Below are 25,628 nucleotides of genomic sequence, written 5' to 3'. Positions count from 1 at the left end.
TGCTTTAATTATTAAGATTGTGGGATAGCTTGTTGTTGAAAACACCACATGGGGGTATGAAGAAGATCTTTAAAAAGATAGTTTGTATACGAATGTTAATAAAAAATATATTAGGTGATTGTGGAAATGAATGTTATTTAACATATATGTACCTCTGATCATTTTGATGATTTTGTCTCTTTTTCCAGCATGTCTTCTGGCTCCATGACTTACTCAAACATATTCTGTCCGACCGAGGAGTACAGATTACTGCAAGGTACTGGAGAAGCCTGTACAAGAAATTTGGAATTTCATTTGATTTCTCTTCAGTGTTCTTTCCACAAAGTAATGGGCAGATGGAAAGAACCAGTTAAATTCTCAAGGGATTCCTAAGAGTCTATGTATAAGATCTGTGGACTCTTGCTGCTATAGTGAGATTGGCTCAGCTTACGTGATAGGTCCCATAGGCCCTCACTGGCAGTTGGGTTGAGCCCTCAGGTTTCGCTGACCGGCAGGTCTTAGGCGAGAGTCTCTGTGGCAATGGCATAGGTATAGTCCATGGCCTAGATAAGGTCAGAGGCAGGTGTCAAGCAAAAAGGTAGGTGGCAAACAAGAATAGTCAATGTTCAGACACAGGTCAAATGCAGGCAGCAAACAAGAATGGTCAAAGTCTAGGCAGGGATCAGATCCAGAAGTCAGTCGAAAGGAAGCCTGGGCTGAAGAGATGAGGCAGGAAGCAGGCACTCAGGGACCAGGAGCAGCAACCCACACTACATGCATCCAATGCAGGAGACGTTGCTGAGGCAATGGTATGGTGAGTGGCTGCGTTTTAAGTACTAAGCCACATGACATCCTCAGGAGGTGCTGGCAGCTCGGATTTCCACTACGGGCCTTTTAAGTGGTGGCACGGTGTGCATGTGCCTAGAGGCAATCTACGCGGAAGGAAGGATGGTGAGGAGCTTCTCCTTTCACCCAGGATTCCTTATGGGTTGGATTTTAAGGAGGACCGAGCGAGTATATGGGAAACTCCCTCACACCCATGAAGAAAAAAACCACTCCAATGCAGGAAGAAGATAGCCAAATAAAGCCCGTTGCCAAGTTCTCCTGGATATACTGACTCATTGCCTCAGTTTCTGGAACCGATAACGAATAGACCCTTCCTCGCAGTGGTATCTTGTCAAGAAGGAGATCTATGCTACAGTCGTAGGAGCGATGTGGTGGCAGGGTTTTAGCCCTCTGTTTAGAGAGCACATCGGAAAAGTCAGCATACTGTGGTGGGAGCCCCGGTATAGTGGCAGCCAAAGTCAAGCAGGCTGGTGGCCGAACGAGTGTGAGACAGGTGGCAAAACAGGTGGGACCCTAATGTGCAAATTCCAAAGATTGCCACTCGATAAATGGCTGGAGTTGTTGAAGCCAGGGCAAATCCAGGATAACTGAATTTACGGCTCAAGGAATCACATGGAAGAAGATGGTTTCCTTGTGCAGGAGGTTGGTCCGAAGGGTGAGTGGCACTATAATCTATAGGAGGCGGCCGGGAAGAGGATGCCCTAAGCTGACAATGATCTATGGAGATGGAGATGGGAACCAATAGTTGAGGGAGGAGAGTGACCGGCCTAGGGTTGCTTCCCCAATTAACCCTAGACATGGGTGATTCACAATTTTTAGGGGCACTGTAATGCCAGGTGTCCATGGCCAGTACAGTATAGGCATAAGCCCAACTGCCTTCTCCAAAGCTTCTTCTCTGTGGAGAGCTTAGCTCGGCCTAGCTGCATGAGCTCTTCTGGAACTTTGGGTTCTGGAGATGACACCTGAACTGAGGAGACTGGAAACTGCTGGGCGCCAGGTAACATTATTTTCCTGAGCCCTTTTTTTGGAAGTGATGATCAATGAAACCAGCCAATGAGATCAAGCCTAAAATAGCAGGGAATCCTAGTCCAGCCGGAGATCCTTAGGGCGGTGTATAACTAGCCAGGCCTAGGAGGGAACAGGAGGCTCGGGAGAGAAGGAAGCTTAGAGAAAGAATACTGTTGAACTGTAAATTATGAAACTACATTTGTGTTGTTGAACTGTGAAGAATAGCAGAGCTGCTTTTGTTTGTTTTCTTGTCACTAATAAAGACATTTATGCAAAAATTCCTCTGTTTGTTTCCTGGATCCACGGAATTTGTTTTGGGACTGAGTGACTGATGATTGGGAGGGGAGGAGGATGGGAATGAGCAGAGCTCAGTTGAGCAAGACTTGTACACGTATATTTTGTGTTTTGGATTGTTTTGTTTATATCTGATGGTCACTATGTATATAAATTTGTTGCTCGCTGAGAATGGTATATCAATGGATTATATATTTTATAAATAAATACATTTCTGCCAGAGTCCAGCCTGAATCTGTTCTCTGGCTACCCTGAGACCATTCACGGTGCCACAATAGAGTGGAGAGAAAGAGAGATAGGGGATGCTGGCATTGCGAGAAGAGGGCAAAGTAATTAGGGTGATGCTGGTATGCTAGGTACGGAGAGAAAGGCATAAAGATATTCTGTGCAGGGAGAGAGTGCTGGGCACTCTGGACAAGGGGGGCAAAGAGAAGGGAATTCTGGGCAGAGGATGAAGGAAGAGCCCAAGGGGGCGTGTGTGTGTGTGTGTGTGTGTGTGTGTGTGCTGTGCCAGAGCCAATGCCGTTAAGTAAGGGAGCACTGATCTGGAGCTGTCACCATTGGGTAAGTTGGGAAGGTTTGGGGGCAGAAGACCAAAGGTCTACCCAAGACACCTAATACCTTTCTATCAGCCCTGAGTGTGTCTAACACCGGCCCTGACTACAAGATCCATTCCTAAGACGATGCTGTCAAGAAGAGTTATGACTTATCTCCCAAGGTTTTCACCTCTCCTGAAAAACGAGTTTCACTGGAAGTTCTTTCATAAAATGCTGATCATGCAGATTTAAATGCAGATTTAAAGCAGGGCTGCTTTAAATCTGTTTGCAATCAAGGAGGAAAGGAGAGAGAGTGACTCAGAGGAAGATAAATCTTTCACGTCTATTAAAATTTACGAGGAGACCCAGTGAGCTTAATATAGGCTGGAAAGTTATTCTCAGAGAAAGGTTGGATCTGCCTGATCAGGTGCAGGACACGGAGCTCCTCTCTGATTGTGCGGCGGAGAGATGCTGATGCTCGCAGAAGTGTTACTTGCTTTCCTCTTGTCCCTCCTCATTCTCAGGTTCCTGAAGCTGCGATGGGCCGGCAGAAGATTGCCCCCTGGACCCACCCCCCTCCCCATCATCGGAAACCTATGGACGCTGAGCTTTCGGTTGCATCATGAGACCCTCATTCAGGTATTGCTTTTTTTTTTCTAATTGATCCTCAGGGTCCTTCCGCTATGGATCTAAAACAATGTATACCCTTAGAGCGGTGGTTTCCCAGCCTGGGGCGGGTGGACCCTCAGGGGCCCGCACGACCATCCCAGGGGATCCGCCAGGAGGGACTCAGGAAAGTTAAGCTGATCGGCTGCTACCTGTGATTAGCTGAGTTACTGCCACAAGCCAGGGGAGTGAGAATGGGGCCAGGAAGCTTCTCCCTACATTGCTGAAGGCAGGAAGAGATGAGACAGAGAGGGGCTGTTTGTACCCAGGAGGAGCCTCAAGCCACACTGCCACATGCTTAGCGGAGGTTGGAAAGAGGGGGGTACCAGTTGCAGCCCTCGAGAATCATAAACCCCACTGCTGCCCTGTGAGGATGTGGGGGAGAGAGGGGCCTGATTGTGGCCCTCGAGAATCATAAACCCCACTGCTGCACTGTGAGGATGTGGGGGAGAGAGGGGCCTGATTGTGGCCCTCGAGAATCATAAATCCCACTGCTGCACTGTGAGGATGTGGGGGAGAGCGGGGCCTGATTGTGGCCCTCGAGAATCATAAACCCCACTGCTGCCCTGTGAGGATGTGGGGGAGAGAGGGGCCTGATTGTGGCCCTCGAGAATCATAAACCCCACTGCTGCACTGTGAGGATGTGGGAGAGAGAGGGGCCTGATTGTGGCCCTCGAGAATCATAAACCCCACTGCTGTTCTGTGAGGATGTGGGGGAGAGAGGGGCCTGATTGTGGCCCTCGAGAATCATAAACCCCACTGCTGCACTGTGAGGATGTGGGGGGAAGAGGGGCCTGATTGTGGCCCTCAGGCATCATAAACCCCACTGCTGCCCTGTGAGGATGTGGGGGAGAGAGGGGCCTGATTGTGGCCCTCAGGCATCATAAACCCCACTGCTGCTGTACATATGTACACTGCGCATTGAGGAAAGAGCAGGGCAACCATAGCAGTGAGAAGCAGTTCCTGGTAATGCCATGTGCTCTCTCACTGGCTGATAGAGAAGAGGAGAGATGCACAAAAAAAAAAGTGAGTAGAATGAGAACATGGAACTGGCAGTATGACAGGAAAGACAGAGGGGAGAAGGAATGAAACAGGAGCGAAGGAAGAAAAGGAGACAGGAATCCGTGATTGATCTGGTTAAGGGGATTAAGAGTGAATGGCAGCCTCTATCAGGGGAGAGAGGACCATCAGAGACTGGGGAAGAGGATCCCATGCTCAACCAAAGGTAAAGAGAGGGGAGGGATAGAGAACCACCATGGTCCAGGAGGTGTTACAGTCGGCAGCTCACATCTCACCCCTTACGCCAGCAGACTACCTTCGCCGCAGAGACGCCTCCAACCAGGCCATTGTGTCATTCAACCGTTCATAAGCTAAAATCACAGTTCTCAGCACACCACAGACTCTATGAGTTATTATAATTATTCGAAACCATCAGAAAACTAGGAATGGAAAAGCCTACTTGGACAGGATCCAGAGCTCCTTGTTCCTTGGTTCTCTCCTGGAAAGATTCTTTGATCTAAATTACCGCTATAAAGTCTCATGAAGTTACAACACCCGAATCTATTGAGTCACTGGAGAACTTTTAATGGAGCCAAGGAAAGGTAAGATGGGGAGATATGAAAGATACATTCAAATAACTCAAAGATTTCCATGCACAGGAAGTGAGCTTTTTTCAGAGGAAAGGAGGCTCTAGAATGAGAAGCCATGAGATGAAGTTGGAAGGGGGGTAGACTTAGGAGTAATCTTAGGAAATATTTCTTTACATAAAGGGTAGTGGATGCAAGGGACGGCCCCCCTGTGGAAAATAAAACAGTATTTGAATTTGAGAAAGCATGGGCTAAATACAGAGGATCTTTATGGGAGTGATGGAAATTATAATGCTAAATTGATTGGACGCATGGGCAGACTGGTTGGGCCATTCAGTCTCTCTCTGCCGTCATGTTTCTCTGTTTCTAAGGACTTTTGCTTTGCCACAGAAATTAAGCCATGGAAGCATTCAGTTCAACAAACAGCGCATTAGACAGCATTGCTGGATTTACCTTAAACCAATAAAGTAATCCGAGAAATATAGAATATGCTGGCAAATAAGGAGCATAAGGGTCCTTCTAGTCTGCCCAGTTTTCTTTTCTTTGCCGTGCCATTGACCCCGGCTGATCTTTGGATTTCTCTTCATATCTAGAGCAAAATATTGAGGTTGCCACGTTGATCCACTTGGATATGTAGAATTAATGGTCAGTCAACAAGCTGTAAGTGAGATCTTTTTATTTGGCTAACTCAATACATCTGTAATGAGATTTGCAGAGATTAGCCCCATCACGTCAGTGAAGAGACAACGCAGTTACACTGATTTTAAATAGTGCCTTTCACAAGCAGGGAGCCTATGTGCTTATCCCAAGCTTTTCTGAATTTGGTTACTATTTTGTCTCCACCACCGCCCCCAGGAGGAGGTTCCAACAATCTACCACCTTTTCCATGAAGAAATATTTCTTGACATTGCTCTTGAAGCTGTCCGTCTTGGATAATTTCTCTTCCTCTGAAGACGGTTTGCTTCTTGTGCATTATTTATGTGTTTGATGTATTTTAATGTTTTGTTTAAATTTCTTTCCTATACCGTCTTTCCAGTGCAAATCAAAGTGGTTTACATTCAAAGTTATTTGTACATCAAACACATAATACATTAACATATCTCAAAGGTCAGTTGTATCTTATCATATTCCACCAGTTCCTCTGTGGCATATATACAGAGATCAGCAGTTCTCAACCAGTGTGTCGCCAAGAACACGCAGGTGTGTGTCGCCACACTTCCCGGTCCCCTGCTGACCCAGCTGCTCCCCCAACGTAAGCGAGATAGGTCCTCCGCCCAGGCTTAAAATGCTGACAGCCCAGGCAGAACGCGGCAGGAGAGCTGGAGTCAGCGGCACCGGCAGGGTCTCTTCTTCCCGTCCCCCCCCCCCCAACCCAGAAGAGGAAGTGGTGAGCAGCGGGTGTGTGCGCGGGAAGAAGAGACCATGCTAGTGTGGGCAGCGTCGGCCCGAAGAAGAGAAGAGAGGCGCTGCCTGAAGGATGAGCAGCGCGGCTTGGAGTAAAACGAGGAACAATGTCAACCCCTGTGGCTGATGGGACTCCTTTCTCCTCGAGGGCTGAAAATGAAGGAGATTGCTGCTGCCTTTAGGGTTGGGAGGAGGCTGCTGCTAGTTTGGGGGGGGGGGGGAGAACGTGAATGAGCAAGCATGTGTGTTTGAGATCCTGTGTGTGTGTGTGTGAGTGAGACAGCATGTATGTGAATGATTGAGAGCCTGTATATGTGAAAGAGATTATGTTTGTGATTGAGAGCTGGTTTAGGTGAGAGAGCATGAGAGTATGTGATTGAGAGCCTGTGTGTAAATGAGGGAAAGAGAGAGAGCATGTTTGTAAGCATGTGAATGAGAATCTGTGTGTGACAGAAAAAGACAGCATGTAAGTGTGTGATTGAAAGCCTGTATGTGTAAGCATGAAAAGATAGACAGCATGTGTGTAAATGTGTAATTAAGAGCCTATATAAGTGAGAGAGAAAAAGCACATGTATATGTGAGCGATTGAAAGTCAGTGTGAGAGAGAGAGAGAGGAGAAAGTTACAAGCAAACCATCCCTCCTCCTGCTAATTCAAAACAATCTCAGGACACCTGGATATCAAATGTTCCCAGGTATGCAGAGCAAAACATTTTTTTATCCTTATTTTTCATTACTGGGTCTTTGTGTCTGCTATTTTGAAATATTTTATTGGTATCTAGAAATATTTTGATATGAGTTTTTAATTATTGGATATTCCACTCATCAGCTGTTTTGAAATAATCTGTTCTTTTTGTTAGTATGGTTTTACTGCTACTGATTTTATATTTCTTGATTTGTTTTATAAGTATGGATGATGTTTCTTTTTTTCCTTTGTTACACTCCATACAGAGGCTCTGGCTTGTTGCGGTTTCCAGTTCAATTTTTGTCTGCATGCTTCTAGTTATGCTTTATGGTCTCTTTACTCTTTGCTAGTGAGGGTCAGCACATGTGATTCAGGTGAAGTTTTCTGTGCCATGTAGTTTCTGTTTAGGGCTCTGGTTTCTGTGTAGGCCTGGAATGCCCTTCCGGAGGAAATGGTGAAGACCAAAACTGTGAAGGATTTCAAAGGAGCATAGGATAAACACTATGGATCCATTAAGCCTGGAGGATGGGAAAGAAGAGAAGAGGTATGGGGGTGGCTTGTAGGAACAAACATTGTGGATCCATAAAGCCTGGAGGATAGGAATGAATAGAAGAGGTATGGGGGTGGCTTGCGGGAATGACGGCTACTACCTGGAGATAATACCCTTATTCAATAATCATTCACACGGTTAATGAGACTCCAACATTGCTCTATGCTTCAACGGCAAGAGGAAATGTGGAAATGAGGATTTCATTCAGGCAACAACCAAGAAGGTAGCACAGTCTGGGTAAACAAATAAGCTTGGGAGTAACTTGCTTGTTGCGGCGGTTACTACCCCAAACCAATTAAGCCTGATACTTCACTTTCAATGCATATCCAGCATTCATCTCTGCTTCAACGTTATCTTTGCTTCAACGGCAGGGGGGGAATGAAGATAAGAGGATTTACATTCAGACAACAACCAACAAGGACTGAATTGCACACTCGGGGTAAACAAATAAGCGTGGGAATAGCTTGCTTATTGTGGCAGTTACTACCCCTAACAAATTAAGCCTGATATTTCACTTTGAATGCATATCCAGCGCAGCTCACTGCTTCAATAGCAGGGGGAATGAAGTAATAGGAGTTACAGCCAGGCAACATCTAACAAGGCATTGATCTGAGCAGTATGAGTATACAAACATCGGGGTAACTTGCTCAATATGACGGTTACTACCCTCAAACATTAAGCCTTATACTTCATTTTTATGCAGCTCCAACACTGCTCTCTGTATCAATGGCGGGGGTGGAAGGAAATTAGAATAAAAAAGTTACCAATAAGGGCCCTGAACTCAGCAACAGATAAGTATGAGAAAATAAGTGTGAAAGCTTGCTGGGCAGACTGGATGGGCCTATTGGTCTTCTTCTGCCGTCATTTCTATGTTCCTATAGAAGCATGACTTGGTCCGTTTGCCTAATAGGAGGTGTATTGGTGTCTTAAGGCCTGGTGTAATATTTTCAGTGTTGCCTTTTCTTAGGTAAGGTGGTTACTGTTTAAGTGCTGGAAATTGGTGCTGTTTTGGTGTGGGATGTTTACTGTTTATGCAATTTCTGTGTCATTCTTAACAATAAAAACAATACTGGACCTTTATTTTTTTTATTTCCGCCGTGAATTGTAATGAGCAGTGTGTCACACATGTGAGCGTGGTCTGCCAGGTGTGTCACGATGGGAAAAAAGGTTGAGAACCACTGATGTAGATCATTAAGTCTCCTCTTGTGGCTTTTGATGCAGATTGTGCTCTATTCTATACCATCAGAGACCAATGAATATTTACCCGCCAAACTCACTTCTCAATCTCTTTTTGGCTAAGGTTCAAGCGTTGGGTCTGAGCAGTAAGCTAAGGCTGGAGCACTCTTGGCATTTTGGCTGAGAATGAGAACCTGTGTAATGTGGGGAGGATTAAGGCCTGGGGACTCGATGATGTAACAAACATTGCAAAGCAGAAGGATTAAACTTCCTGCTAAAAACAAAATAAAGCAAAAGGCAACTAGAGTCTTCCTAACATTTTTTAGGTGGTAATTTAATTCCTCTGCTAAGGCACTGGTTGTTGTATCATTGTGCCACGGGGGGGGTGTCGGGTGGCTAGACTTTAACTCTCTATATGATACAGGCTTATCTTCAGCTCACAGTTCAGACTTTGCACTTGCATTTTAAGAAAAAAAACTAAGAACTCAAATATTCATAAATGAGAGCATTCCGACATTAGTAACTGCCAGATTTAGCAAAGCCCATTTAGTAATCACAGCTGGCAAAAGCTTTTTAATTAGGATAGGCGGCCACTCCTCTTCCTGAAATAGGAAAGCTTAAGAGTTTCATCTGTCCCACCCTCCTAATAGAGGAGTTTTTCCCTAATGATAAAAAGGAGATAATGCCCTGCATTTTTATGCCACACACCCTGTATTTAAAGAAAGACGGTTCACAAAGAGTGGCCATCAAAAGCTGGAAAAATTAGAAATAGTATCCAAGAAAAACTATTTATTCAAATTTAAGATCCTTAATAACAAAAATGAAAGAAAAGTATATCAATGATAACGTTTTAAATCAATTAGAAGCTGATGCGGAAAGAGAAATATAGAGACAGAAAGAGGAGATCTGGAAGAGAGGTGCCAGAACATTCAAAGAAAAAGCAAAGGAGTTGCATAAAATAATGGTGCTGGGATAGCCAGAGCAACTGGAAGAGGTAACAGGTGAGATACCAGTGAATGAGAATGGAGCAACACATGTATGATTATCTCCCAACTGGCGAGAGGTCATGTGTGCGCACTAAGAGGAAAGAGTTCCAAGCCACTCTCTGGAGACCAGAGTGGAAGAGCTGGAGGAGCTAAGGGAGACAGAGAGATATATAGAGACCTTCAGGGACATAGTAGAGAAGTCCCACCTCCAATCTGGTAGCTTTTGTGCTGCTTTGGAGGAGAAAGGTCACCTGGAAGGAGAGCATCAGCTTGTTGAGTCAGGAAGCATTCCTGTAGCTAGGACATGCCTTCAAGATGATGTAGTATCCTCTTGCACCGAGGATAGGTCTCCAGGGGCACGTGCCCAGGAGGGAAGGGTTAGGATGGCCGTTATAGTTGGTGATTCAATTATTAGGAAGGTTGATGGGTGGCTGGTGGATGTGAGGATCGCTTGATAACTTGCCTGCCTGGTGTGAAGGTTGCGGACCTCACGCATCATATAGATAAGATTTTAGATAGTGCTGGGGAGGAGCTGGCTGTCTTGGTACATGTGGTTACCAGTGACATAGGAAAGTACAGAAGGGAGGGTCTGGAAGCCAAATTTAGGGTTTCAGATAGAAAGTTGAAATCCAGAATCTCCAGGGTAGCATTCTCAGAAATGCTCACCTTTCCACATACAGGACCCCAGAGGCAGGCATAGCTCCAAAATCTCAATCTGTGGATGACATTGGTGCAAGAAAGAGGGTTTTAGATTTGTTAGGAACTGGGCTTCATTTTGAGGAAGGGGGGCCTTTTCTGAAGGGATGGGCTCCATCTTAACCAAAGTGGAACCAGGCTGCTAGCACTAACCTTTAAAAAGAAGACAGTACAGCTTTTAAACTAGATAATGGGGGGGGAGGGGGGGGAGGCGATAGTCGCTCAGGAGCGTATGGTTCGTAATGATGTATCTTTGAAGGATACTAAGAGAACAGGGAAAATAGAGCATCCCAGTAGAGAGGTTGCAATAAATGCCAAAGGGGGCCAGATGCCTTTAAGTAAAGTGCAGAAAGATTCCAAATTACCCTATCAACTGATGAGCAGATTATTATACAAACAAGAAACATACTTTGAAATGTCTGTATACAAATGCTAGAAGTCTAAAAAGTAAGATGGGAGAGTTAGAGTGTTTAGCATTGGATGAAGAGGTAGATATAACTGGCATCTCTGAAATAAGGTGGAAGGAGGTTAACCAATGGGATACTGTGATACCAGGGTACAAATTATATCAAATTGTTAGGATGGATCAAATTGGTGGAGAGATGGAACTATGTGTTAAAGAGAGCATTGAGTCAAACAGGATAAAAGTTCTGCAGGAAACAAAATGCAATGTTGAATCTTTATGGATAGAAATTCCAGATGAAAAAAGGGAATAAAATAGTAATGGGGGTGTATTACCGTCCACCTGACCAGAATGAACTAACAGACAATGAAATGCTAAAAGAAATTAGGGAAGCTAACAAAATCAGCAGCACAGTAATAATGGGTGATTTGAATTACACCAGTATTGACCGGTTGAATGTTACATCAGGGCATTCTAGAGAAGTAAAGTTCCTAGATGAAATAAATGATTGCTTCATGGAGCAGCTGGTACAAGCACCAACAAGAGGGAAACTATTTTAGATCTAGTCCTTAGTAGGACACAGGATTTGGTACGAGAGGTAACAGTGTTGGAGCCACTTAGCAATAGTGATCACAACATTATCAAATTTGACTTAACTGGAGAGAGCGCAAAAAAGAAATCTACTACGACAGCATTTAACTTTCAAAAAGGTGACTATGATAAAATAAGAAAAATGGTTAGGAAAACTGAAAAGAGCAACTGCAAAGGTTAAGAGCTTAGCTCAAGCATGTATGTTGTGTAAAAATACTATATTGGAAGCCCAGAACGTATGTATTCCACACATTAGAAAGGTGGAAAGAAGGGGAGGAAGTGACATCATCTCAGCGAATGGCTGCCTGAAAACGGGACTCCCGACAACACACCAAATCTCTAATAATCACCACCACCATCCGGGACAAGTTTGCTAAGCCGCAGAATGAGTTTTGAGTCGCAAGATCACCAGATGTCTACTAAGCGAAAATAAATAGATTTCAGGAAGTTCTCATATCAAAAACTGGATACAGAGGACGGACACCCAGGCACCAACATGGCCTCGCAATTGCCTCGCATGCGAGAGAGTCAGATGAAGACAGCTCTCGTGAGGAAGATCAACTATCTACCAGAGCGGAAATGAAATCCTGGTTCGCAGACCTTAAAAACGAGATAAAAAATAATAAACAAGAAATTATGAATTCGATCGAGGAGTTAAAAGAGGAAATAGCAGAAAATGGCCGCCGGATTTTTGAAGTGGAAACGAGAGCCGAGGCAAACAGCGAGGCAATTAAAACAAATCAAGAGGGCTATGCTGCCTTACAAACAGAAGTGGAAAGACTCACCAACAAAATTGAAGAACTTGAAAACCGCTCCCGCCGGCACAATCTGCGCTTTCGCAGCATTCCTGAAATTGAGGACTATCAGGATTGTGCTGCGGTGGTGATGGTTATCAGTGCCATGCTTCTTTCTGCAGATCAGGCCTCCCCCAACACGGCGCAGGAAATCAAGATAAAAATTGATCATGCACACCATGCCCTGGGCCCGAAATTGAATAATAAGCCGCGGGACATAATCACATGTTTCCACGAATTTACAGTTAAAGATAAGATAGCAGAAATTTTTAGAAAAAAAATGACATGGAAATGGGAGGGCCTGGAGATAATGATTTTCACCAATTTATCCCCTGCCACCATAAGGAAAAGGCAGGAATTCAAAGGAATCACTGACACTCTCCGCAAAGACAATATCAAATATCGTAGGCTCTTTCCTTTTGGGTTGAGCTTCATCTTGAAAGGGGAAGTGCATCGCCTTAAAACTCTGAGTGAGGCCTCGCAGGTATTAACTGCAGTGGGATACTCAGGCTTGGAGGAGCTACAACAGCCAGTGAAACCCAGCACATGCAGAGATGAGATACCTCAGCAGCGTGGGGCGAAAGGAGATAAACAGCTTTGAAGATACCCAGACAACTCCTCATCGGCTCGAGCACACACCTGAGCGAACCAGGCTTCTACTAATATCCATATGATTCTTAAGGCCACCGGCCCTCAAAAACTTATTTGTTACGGGTATGTAATATGGACACAGAGACTGAAGCTTTATTGCTGTTTATAGTCCAATTTTTGAGGGAGGCCACAATGTTTTTCTCAACATAACCCAGTTGTTGGTTAAGAAAATTTAATATGTTGACATGTTTAAAGTAAAGAGATTCTCAGATGCATAACTTCTGTTGTATATTTGATATTTGTTGTTCGGAGGGTGAAAGATCAGCTGAGATGATTTCAATCTCACTAAAAACATACGGACTCTGGGTGGGTAGATATTTTATATGAAGTGGGAAGGCATATACAATTGGGATAAACACGGCTTTATGATCCAGCTATATATAGGGCCCAGAAGGCAACTTAGCTTGCTGACACTTGGAAAGGGAGATACAGTGGTTAGTCACTTGATTTGGCACATCCTAAATACACAAATTCTCCTTACAAGCGTCACTACCTTTTCTCAGAGTTGACCAATCACAAGCATCTATAGCATTTGTCCAGGAGACTCATCTCAAAAGGAGGCACGAGCAACTGCTTAAGCACAAGATATACACCGCTCAATATTGGGCAGCTCGGCCTCTTACACATAAATATACAGGTATGGGAATTTTAATAAGCAAAGATCTGATTTTCGAACAGCTGACTTGCCTTCTGGATCCAGAGGGTCGATATCTTTTTCTTATCATTGCCAAAGGAGGAAAGAAATATACTCTTATAAATATATATGCACCTAACTCCGCTCAAGGTACTTTCTTCGAGAAATTGACCCAACTAATTGATACTAGATCTGAGGGTCAAATCATACTCGGGAGGGACTTTAATATCTCGATCAACCCTAAGCTAGATAACTTCACGGGCACTACGCAACATGGAGGAAAAGATAGAAAAGCTTTCAAAAACTGTTTTTAAAGACAGGGGTTACTTGATGTATGGAGAGTTTGTAATCCTAAATCCAGAAGCTACACTTTCTTTTCCAGGGCCCACCAGACATATTCCAGAATAGACTCTCTTTGTAGATAAGGGATGTATTAATCAGGTAAAACACCCAACCATTGAATTAATCACCTGGTCGGACCATGCCCCCATCACCATGAAGTTATTTATCTCAATGTATGATAAAGGTCAACAATTCTGGAAACTCAATGATAGTCTATTAGAGGACTTAGCCTTTTGTGATCAATTACAGTCCGATATTCATGAATACTTACAGTTCAATGATAAATCGGATGTATCTCCAATGCTTTTATGGGACTGCCTCAAAGCTGTACTTCGGGGTAAACTAATAGCACAGGGGGCATATTTGAAACAACAACGGATAAGAAAGAGGGCAGACATTATATCTAAGCTACAGCATTTGAGTGTTAGTCACCACCTCACTGGTTCAAAAAACACACTAGCGCAAATCGACCAACTTAGAATCCAACTAGGAGAATTGGAAGCGGCCCAGATAGCTCACAATCTAGAGATCAGCAAATAAATCTATTATGAAGGAGGGAATGAAGCTGGCAGACAATTGGCACGTAAACTGAGAGCGATATTTATGCAAAACAATATAGTGAAGCTAAAGGATGAAGCAGGACAGCTTCTGACCTCTAACACAGACAGCCACGAAAAATTCCTCCGGTTTTATATCAAACTATATGAACCTGCTACTAATATAAAAAAGGAAGAGATAGATAGTTATCTGTCTGAAGTAGCTTTACCACAAATACAATCAGGCGAACAAGAAGCACTAGATAAAGACATTACTGAAGCTGAAGTGAAACGGGCAATAAAAAGCTTGAAACTAGGGAAATCACCTGGCCTAGATGGCTATACAGCCGCTTTTTACAAAATGTTTTCTGGAATAATCACGTCTCTTCTAGTTAAATTATTTAACTCACTACATGGAGAATCCACTTTTTCCCAGTCTGCAAATTTAGTGGGAGTAACACTGATAGTGAAACCAGGGAGGGACTCCACAGTCTGCGGATCTTATCGACCAATCTCGTTGATCAATATTGATCTGAAAATCTTAGCTAAGATATTAGCCAACTGGCTCAACAATCTACTCCCAGAATTGATATATCCGGATCAATCCGAGTTTATTCCTGGACGGATGGCCTCTGATAACGTCCGAAAAACAGTGACTCTATGTGGTGGGCTAAGGCTCAGAATATACCATTGCTGTTAACCATTGATGCTGAAAAAGCATTTGACTTTGTACTCCGGCCCTTTTTATTTCAAACGATGCAGGCTTTCTATTTTGGGGAGAGATATATAAATTGGATTAAAAAACTATATGAAAATCCAAAAGCTTGTCTAAAGATAAATGGGGGATATTCGCAATCATTTCCAGTGGGGCGTGGAACGAGGTAGGGATGTCCCCTATCCCCCCTACACCCTATTCTTAGAACCCTTTACTCATCGGATTTGGGGCAATAATGCTGTTAAAGGAGTTCAGCTAGGACAATTTTCCTCTAAACTAGCATTATTTGCCGACGACATCCTGTTCACGTTGACTGAACCCGCACAAACTTTACCAGAGATAATAAAAGAGATCACAGCCTCTAGCTTGGTTTCAGGTTTTAAAATAAATTGGGAGAAATTTGAATTACTCAACATCTCGACCCCCCAAGAGATCGAGATGTTGAGTAATTCAGTGGTTGAGGTTGACCACTTGAGAAACTCCCATCCCTTTAAATGGGCTGCAACTAAAATAAAATATCTAGGCATATATCTAAGAAACCAGAATGATTTATTCCAGTTAAACTATCCCCCTTTATTGACAAAAATTTATAAAGATCTGGAAGAATGGGACCGCTACCATATCTCTTGGCTGGGCCACCTAGCAGTATAAAGATGAATGTACTCCCTTATATTTATTGCAATGTACTTCCTTATATTTATTGCAAACATTACCGATTGTGATTCCTGCTAAAATTTTAGATAAATGGCAGCGTCAACTGCTTACATTTTTATGGCAGGGAAAAGACCTAGGATTGTGAAAGCGACGCTTTTCCTTCCTAAAATGCAGGGGGGAATGGGGATGCCAAATTTACACTACTATCAGGGAGCGACCCATCTTAAAGCCGCATTTGAATGGCATGCCCTCAAAAGACAGAAACCCTGGGTACTCCTGGAACAGGCAATACTAGGCCCCTTACCTATTAATGCCTTGTTGTGGCAACCGCGTTCCACATGGAGACGGCCAGCACATATGCCGGCTACTGTGAAGGCTACTCTTCAGATGCGGGAAAAGTGGCAGAACATTCTGGTAGGGCATAGAACTTTCTATCTCAGTACACATTTATTCCACCATCTAGCTTTTAAACCTGCTGCCCAAGTGCAAGCTTTCTGGAGCTGGGTGGAAAATGGTATCACGCAACTTGCAAATATTTGGGAACCTGGGGGCATACTATCATTTCAAGCTCTATGTGATAGATACCATCTAGGCTCGAATGAAGTGCTTAGATACAAATACGACATTTTATAATACAAAATAATGCATTGAAGGATCTGGCCCAGGGTATACCTCCTTTTGAAATTTTGTGCAGACAAGCGGATAAAACTAGCAAACGTATCTCGAAAATATATGTCTTATTAACTAAAGGTTTCCAGATGGCAGCCACTCACATTAAAGCATGGGAACGGGACTTAAAGGGCGGATGGCTTGCAGAAGGTTGGAAACAAATAGCACCCAATTGGGGAAAGGGTTGATCTCAGCTCAACATATTGAGAATGGCTATAAAATGTATTTTCATTGGTATGTCACTCCTGATAAGTTACATCATATAAATCCGTGTATTTTTGACTCATGCTGGAAACTATGCCAAGGAAGGGGCACCTTTTTACACTTATGGTGGGACTGCATTAAAATACAACAGTCATGGCAAGAGGTATCGAAATGGCTCACCAATGTTCTAAAGAGTCCAGTAAATCTAACCCCTTCTCAAGCCTTACTGAACCAGGCGGTACCAGGGTGGAATAAACCGAAGAACCTCTTCATTAAATACATGGTGACTGCAACAAGACGTTCTATTGCTAAACTCTGGAAGGATACTAAGGTGCCCACAATTCAGGAAGTCCAGCAGCATGTACTAACTATGCACACACTGGGGAAGATTACTGCATGTAAAAATAAGACGATTACTAAATTTACTGCCATTTGGCTGGAATACGAAATCTGGCTGACAACAGACAGTCAATGAAATGACGTGTCATATACTCGACACAGGACTCTAATCCCAAGTTTATGACCGTATATCTCAAATGGTTGATTGATGATACCAGACACCCACTCATATTTCCATACTACTGCACTATGAAGGGGGGAGGGGGGTGGGAAGGGTTGGGATTACTTTAATAGTTTTCAAAAGGGTATGATACTGTATTTTGGTTACAATTTAATAACCGACATATTGTTAATTAATAATCTTTATATATAACTGTAACGTTATAACTTGTTATTTTGTTATATGCCAATAAAATATTTAAATAAAAAAAAAGAAAGGTGGAAAGAAGGCTAAACGACTACTGGCATGGTTGAAAAGTGAGGTGAGAGAGGCTACAATATCTAAAAGAACAACTGTACCACTCCATGATGAGACCGCACCTAGAGCACTGTGTACAATTCTGGTCACCACATTTCAAAAAGATATAGTTGCACTGGAGAAGATACAGAGAAGGGCGAACAAAATGATAAAGAGGATGGAACAGCTCCCCTATGAGGAAAGGTTGAAGAGGTTAGGGCTGTTCAGCTTGGAGAAGAGACAGCTGAGGGGGGGATATGATAGAGATTTTTAAGATGAGAGTTCTTGAACGAGTAGATGTGACTCGGTTATTTACTCTTTCAGATAATAGAAGGACTAGGGGGCACTCCATGAAGTTAGCATGTGGCACATTTAAGACTAATCGGAGAACGTTCTTCTTCACTCAACGCACAATTAAAATCTGGAATTTGTTGCCAGAGGATGTGGTTAGTGCAGTTAGTATAGCTGTGTTTAAAAGTTGGATAAGTTCTTGGAGGAGAAGTCCATTACCTGCTATTAATTAAACTGACTTGCTAGTAATAGCAGTGGCTATTTTCTAACAGTAGCATGGGATAGACTTAGTTTTTGGGTACTTGCCAGGTTTTTATGGCCTGGATTGGCCACTGTTGGAAACAGGATGCTGGACTTGATGGACCCTTGGTCTGACCCAGTATGGCAATTTCTTATGTTCTTAAGAAATGGAAAGGGATCCAAATGAAGAAAACAGGAAACTGCATAAGCACTAGCAAGTCCGATGCAAAGCATTGATAAAGAAGGAAAAGAGAGAATTTGAAAAGAAGCTTGTTATGGAAGCAAAAACTCATAATAAAATCTTTTTTCAGGTACATTCAAGGTAAAAAGCCTGCGAGGGAGTCGGACCATTAGATGATCATGGGGTAAAAGGAGCACTTAAGGATGACAGAGCTATAGCAGAGAGACTAAATTAATTCTTTGCTTCAGTATTCACTAAGGAAGATGTGATAGATATAACCATGCCAGACATTTTCAATGGTGAAGATTCAGAAGAACTGAAACAAATCTCAGTGAATCTGAAAGATGTGCTAGGGCAAATTGACAAACTAAAGAGTAGCAAATCACCTGGACCAGATAGTATACATCCCAGAGTGCTGAAAGAACTGAGAAATGAAATTGTAGATCTGCTATTGGAAATTTGTAAACTATCAATAACATCATCTATGGCACCTGAAGACTGGAGGGTTGCCAATGTAACACCAATTTTTAAAAAGGGATCAAGGGGTGATCCAGGAAATTACAGACTAGTGAGTCTGACTTCTGTGCCAGGCAAAATAGTAGAAACTATCATAAAGTACAAAATTGCTGAACATATAGATAAGCACAGTTTAATGGGACAAAGCCAACATGGATTTAGCCAAGGGAAGTCTTGCCTCAGAAATTTGCTACTTTTTTTGAAGGCATAAATAAACACGTGGATAAAGGTGAGCCAGATGATGTAGTATAGTTGGATTTCCAGAAATGATTTGATAAAGTCCTTTATGAGAGGAAATTAGAAAGTCATGGGATAGGGAGCAATGTCCTATTGTGGGTTGCCAACTGGTTAAAAGATAGAAAAAAGAGAACAGGACTAAATGGTAAATTGTCCCAATGGAAAAAGATGAATAGTGGAGTGCCCCAGGGATCTGTTCTGGGACCAAGGCTTTTAAATATATTTTTAAATGACTTGGAAATGGGAACAATAAGTGAGGCAATCAAATTTGCCAATGACACAAAATTATTCAAAGTTGTGAAATCACAAGAGGATTGTGAGAAATTACAAGAGGACATTGCAAAACTGGGAGACTGAGCATGCAAATGGCAAATTAATGTAGGCAAGTGCAAATTGATGCACTTAGGGAAGCATATTCCAAATTATTGCTACAAAATGCAAGGTTCCATATTAGGAGTCACCACTCAAGAAAAGGATTTAGGTGTCATTGTTGAAGTTATGTTGAAATCTTCTGCTCAGTATGTAGCAGCAGCCAAGAAAGTAAATAAGAACATAAGAAATTGCCATGCTGGGTTAGACCAAGGGTCCATCAAGCCCAGCATCCTGTTTCCAACAGAGGCCAAACACTAAGAAGATCCCATGCTACAGATGCAACTAATAGCAGTGGCTATTTCCTAAGTAAACTTGATTAATAGCCGTTAATGGACTTCTCCTCCAAGAACTTATCCAAACCTTTTTTGAACCCAGCTACACTAACTGCACTAACTACATCTTCTGGCACCAAATTCCAGAGCTTTATTGTGCGTTGAGTGAAAAAGAATTTTCTCTGATTAGTCTTAAATGTGCTACTTGCTAACTTCATGGAATGCCCCCCTAGTCCTTCTATTAGCCGAAAGTGTAAATAACCGATTCACATCTACTTGTTCAAGACCTCTCATGATATCTCTATCATATCCCCCCTCAGCCGTCTCTTCTCCAAGCTGAAAAGTCCTAATCTCTTTAGTCTTTCCTCATAGGGGAGCAGGGAGCTGTTCCATCCCCTTTATCATTTTGGTTGCCCTTCTCTGTACCTTCTCCGTCGCAACTATATCTTTTTGAGATGCGGAGAACAGAATTGTACACAGTATTCAAGGTGCGGTCTCACCTTGGAGCGTTACAGAAGCATTATGACATTTTCCGTTTTATTAACCATTCCCTTCCTAATAATTCCTAACATTATGTTTGCTTTTTTGACTGCTGCAGCACACTGAACCAATGATTTCAAAGTATTATCCACTATGATGCCTAGATCTTTTTCCTGGGTAGTAGCTCCTAATATGGAACCTAACATTGTGTAACTACAGCAAGGGTTATTTTTCCCTATATGCAACACCTTGCACTTGTCCACATTAAATTTCATCTGCCATTTGGATGCCCAATCTTCCAGTCTTGCAAGGTCCTCCTGTAATGTATCACAATCTGCTTGTGATTTAACTACTCTGAATAATTTTGTATTGCTTGCAAATTTGATAACCTCACTTGTCGTATTCCTTTCCAGATCATTTATATATATATATATATATATATATATATATATATATATATATTTATTTTATTTATTTATTTATTTAAGTTTTTTATATACCAACATTCAAGACAAAAGTCCCATCATGCTGGTTCACATGAAACAGGAGTGCAAAATAAACTTAAACTTGAACAATAGTGCGGAAAAGCAGTTACATGTAACAAGGAAAAATAGAACTTGGAGTGAGAAGGAAAAAGGATATATATATATATATATATTGAAAAACATCGGTCCAAGTACAGATCCCTGAGGCACTCCACTGTTTACCTTTTTCCACTGAGAAAATTGACCATTTAATCCTACTCTTTGTTTCCTGTCTTTTAAGCAGTTTATAATCCACGAAAGGATTTCGCCTCCTATCCCATGACTTTTTAGTTTTCTTAGAAGCCTCTCTCATGAGAGACTTTGTCAAATGCCTTCTGAAAATCCAAATACACTACATCTACCTGTTCACCTTTATCCACATGTTTATTAACTTCTTCAAAAAAATGAAGCAGATGTGTTAGGCAAGACTTCCCTTGGGTAAATCCGTGTTGACTATGTTCCATTAAACCATGTCTTTCTATATGCTCTACGATTTTGATCTTTAGAATAGTTTCCACTATTTTTCCCAGCGCTGAAGTCAAGCTCACTGGTCTATAGTTACCCGGATCAGAAAGAAATGAAGAATAAAATGAAGACTAAAACAGAAAATATCATAATGCCTCTGTGTCGCTCCATGGTGCGACTTCATCTTGAGTATTGTGTTCAGTTCTGGTCACCACATCTCAAGAAAGATATAGAAGAATTAGAAAAGGTACAGAGAAGGGTGACCAAGAAGAAAAAGGGGATGGAACAATTCCCCTATGAAGAAAGGCTAAAGAGGTTATGACACTTCAGCTTGGAGAAGAGACGGCTGAGGGGAGATATGATAGAGGTCTATAAAATAAGGACTGGAATGGAACGAGTAAACGTTAATCAGTTGTTTACTCTTTCGAAAAGTACAAAGACCAGGGGACACACAATGAAATTACTGGTTAATACATTTAAAACTATTACGAGAAAATAATTTATAACTCAATGCATAATTAAGCTCTGGAATTCATTACCAGAGGATGTGGTGAAAGCTATTAGTATAGCTGCATTTAAAAAAGGTTTGGACAAGTCTATTAACAATTATTAAGGAAGAGTTGCAGAAATCCACTGCTTATTCTTGGGATAAGCAGTTTGGAATCTATCTACCTCTTGGGATTCAGCCTAGGTACTTGTAACCTGGCTTGGCCACTGTTGGCAACAGGATACTGGGCTTGATGAACCCTTGGTCTGACACAGAATGGCAAGCCTTATGTTCTTACGTTCTTATGTTCACACGAAGATGAAGAGAAATTAACAGAAGCTAGGTGTTATGCGTGGCCGTGGGCTACTCTCGCGAGCTGCCGCATTCACCCTGCTGGCTCCCAATGCTGCCAGGTTCCTCCAGTCCTCCTTTTGGCAGGACATCGCGCTCCAACGCGGCAAGATGCTTCCAAATGCTCCTTGCGGCAGGATGCCGCTGTCGCTGACTAGCTATGCCCCTTAGGTGCTTACGCACCTGACGTCATTCCATTTAGAGGATCCTTAGCAGAAAACCCTCCACGGTGCCCCCAGATGACTTCATATACTAAGGACTATATAAGGCCTTTGCTGTCTTTCCCCTTCAGTGCCTCAGCAACAGGTCCAACTACTTCCTAAGTAGTGCTTGTTGTTTCCCAGCATTCCTGTCTTCGTTCCAGCCTTGTCTTCAGTATTCATCCAACCTGTCTTCAGTCCTCGTCCAGCTGTCTTCGGCTTGAAATCTGTCTTCGCCTCCGACTAGTCCATCCATGTTACCCACCTGTTCCTGTCATTGCCTGCCCGACTTGCTTTTCTGTCCCTCTTCTTCTCCCTTGGATGGATACCTAGTTTGACCTTGGCATAGACCCCAGATATGACTGGCTGCTGCTTGCCTCTGACCACAGCCTAAACCCTGTCAGACTTCTACTTACCTATGATTCGGCTTACCACGTACCTTCGCTACTGCCATCAACAGAGATCCTAAGCCCTGGCACCCAAAGGCTCAACCCAAGAGGAATGTGGGCTGGTATAGGTGAAGGCCCTGATGGGTCTCTGCTTCACCTGCCAACATGGGAATTTGGAGAACTCCTCCTTGAAGGTAGAGCCAATCCTGCCTCAGTTCAAGGGTCCACAAATACTTGGCAGACTTGACTTTGCTGCAGGCCATCCCTGGCATAGCCAACAGGCTGCAAGACCAACAGGGTGCCATGGAACACTTGACCATTGTCATGGACTGGATCTCCACTTGCCTTGACACACTGACCACCCCACCAGTGCCCCTTCTGCCCGTGCTAGCTCCTTTACCGCCTGCTGCATCCAGTTGCCCAGTTCCTCAAATGCCAGCCCCACCCCAGTATGCCAGGGACCCCAAGCGGTGTTGATTCCTAAAGCAGTGCAGAATGCACTTCCAATTACAGGCTTCACTATTCCCTGATGATCAGGCTAAAACCACATATATCCTCTCCCTGCTTGATTTATTTATATGGTTTTCTATACTGTTGCACAGAAAAATTCTCTCAACGGTTTACAATAACGTATATTAAAATAAAAATAAAGTACATAATGTTCCAAAATTATCCAAATTTACATTATGAAGAGCAAGATAACTAAAATTAACTAAAAACTCCATAAATTTAAAAAGATAACAGTAGAAGTCATAAAAGAATATAGGATTCTACTTGAGGAAAGTTGTCAATCAAATATGCCTGTTGGATGAGCCATGTTTTTAATTCTTTCCTAAACCATTTGTCGGATTGAAGTCTCAATTCTGGTGGCATTTGATTCCAGAGTTTGGATCCTGCTATTGAAATAGAGCGATCTCTCACTTTGCTTTAGTGAGTGGATGGAGCAGCATTGGTGTGGGCATCTTTTCACTGGGACCGAGGAGACCCCCCTCTTGCTCGATCTACAGTTCATGGAGCAGTTCCGCACTGTCTTCAAAGATCCAGGTTACACAGCAGCGATGACTTCCGATCTGCTCCACCTCTACTAAGGCCCCTGAACTCTAGTGGAATATGCAGTGGAATTCTGATTGCTGGCGTCCAAATTGAACTGGCATGAGGATAGTCTAGTCGCTATATTCTTGGTAGGCCTCTCTGGGAAGATTAAAGATGAGCTTGCCGCTCGGGATCTTCTCACCTCGCTGGAGGCCCTCATTGCCCTAACCGGCAAAATAGATTGTTGCTTGCAGCAAAGGGCTCGAGAAACTTATCCTGCATGTAGGAATGTCTGATTGGCACCTCGATTCCAACATCTGCTCTTTCCCCCGGCTGCCACACCACTTTCAGAAGAGCCAATACAACTGGGGCGCTGCTGCTTGGCTCCAGAGAGAGGCTCCATCACAGCAGGGACTCTTTCTGTAGAGTGTTTCCTGAGGCCATTTCCTAGCTCAAAGTCCACAGAGGTCAGGAAATCTCAATGCCTAGGGTCTTTTGGGGAGATGATCCTAGGCCTTAGTGTTCCAGCACCCCAACTACTTCTACCAGTCGCACAGGAATTGGGCTCTACTCATTTCTTTACCCAGGCTTTTGTGGATTCTGGCTCTGGGGGAAACTTCATCTTAAAGGATCTTGTCAACCATCTCCAGATGCCCATGGTCCAGATGACTTCTCCTTTGATGATCTTTTCTGACTACAGACATCCACTGCCAGGCCAGGTCACCATGACCACGGACCCTGTGGCCTTACGCACCAGCCTCTTGCATGAGGAGAAAATCAGCCTTCTCATGATCTCCAGAGCTATTCACCCTATCATCCTGGGTCTGTCATGGCTCCAGTAGCATCAACTACACTTCTGCTGGTCTGCCTTACAACTTGCCCGATGGGGCCATGGATGTACAGACTCCTGCTTGGTGCTGGTAGAACCTCCTCATCCACTGACCATAGCATCCGTACTTCCAGGACTTCCCCCTCAATATGCAAATTACAAGGACCTCTTCTCAAAAAAGAGTACTGAAGTTTTGCCTCCCCATCCAATGTATTATTGCATCATTGAACTCATCCCAGAGGCTATACCTCCTTGTGGTGTACCCCCTGTCTCTCCCAGAAACCAAGGCCATGTTTGAATGCATTCAGGAGAATCTAGAACAGAGATTTATCCCTCCTTCCTCTTCTCCGGCAGGGCTGGGTACTTCTTCATTGCAAAGAAAGATGGATCACTCAGGCCATGCATAGACTACCATGGCCTGAACGCCATCACGAAGTCTGGCCACCCAAGGCTATGAACACATTCCAACAGTTAAAGGCCTTCACTGACAAGCCTTGCCTATGTCACCCAGATTCTACAAAACCCTTCATCTTAGAAGTAGATGCCTCTACCATGGGGGTAGGGGCTGTCCTCAGTCAACACACTCCAGAAAGGGTACTCCGACCATGTTCCTTCTTTTCTAAGAATTCTCCCCAGAAGAACACAATTGCAGCACTGGATATTGAGATCTCCTGGACATTAAACTCACTCTCGAGGAATGATGCTGCCTACTCTAAGGAGCTCAACACTGTGTTAAATATACACAGACCACAAGAACCTTGAATATCTACATCAAGCTCAGCAACCTAATGCAAGACAAGCCCATTGGTTTTTGTTCTTCATTCACTCTGATTTTGAACTACGGAATCACCCAGCGATGAAGAACCAAGATGCAGATGCCCTCTCGTGCTCTTTCCAGACCGAGGATGTTCCAGAACCTCCCAGGCACATCATCGATCCCTCTAAGATACTTCTGGCCACTACGCTATCCGCCCACCCAGGGAAGATAGTCGTACCTTCCAGATTGCATGAAAAAGTGTTGTAATGGGCTCATGAGTCTTGTGTTGTAGGTTACCCTGGATGGGCACGGACCTTTGAATTTCTTCAACGACACTACTAGTGGGTCTAGATGAAGCAAGACGTCAAGGCCTATGTCAAATCATGTCCCATTTGTGCACAACAAAAGAGCTGTATGATTGAACCTGGGGACTGTTACAGCTGCTGCCAGCCCCCAGGGAACCTTGGATCCACCTGCCCATGAACTTTATTGTAGACCTCCCTAATGGTGCCATTGTAATATGGGTGGAGATTGATCGTTCTTCCAAGATGGCACACTTCGTCCCATTACCAGACCTTCCTTCTGCTCTAGAACGGACACATCTAT

At 43.3% G+C, this 25,628-nt stretch overlaps 1 protein-coding gene across 1 annotated transcript in view; it reads left to right on the top strand.

The window, feature by feature from the left end:
• Window positions 1-3,131: 3,131 nt before the first annotated feature.
• Window positions 3,132-25,628, top strand: part of LOC115099603 (cytochrome P450 2J5-like) — a 71,555-nt gene continuing 49,058 nt past the window's right edge. Inside the window, exon 1 of the mRNA XM_029617336.1 lies at window positions 3,132-3,302. Coding sequence (XP_029473196.1) covers window positions 3,132-3,302 — 171 coding nt within the window. The remainder of the gene's footprint in view (window positions 3,303-25,628) is intronic.

Source organism: Rhinatrema bivittatum, chromosome 9 (assembly GCF_901001135.1).
Source record: "Rhinatrema bivittatum chromosome 9, aRhiBiv1.1, whole genome shotgun sequence".
NCBI lineage: Eukaryota > Metazoa > Chordata > Amphibia > Gymnophiona > Rhinatrematidae > Rhinatrema > Rhinatrema bivittatum.
Note: the sequence above shows the minus strand (reverse complement) of the source record. Positions and strands in the feature narration are given on the sequence as shown.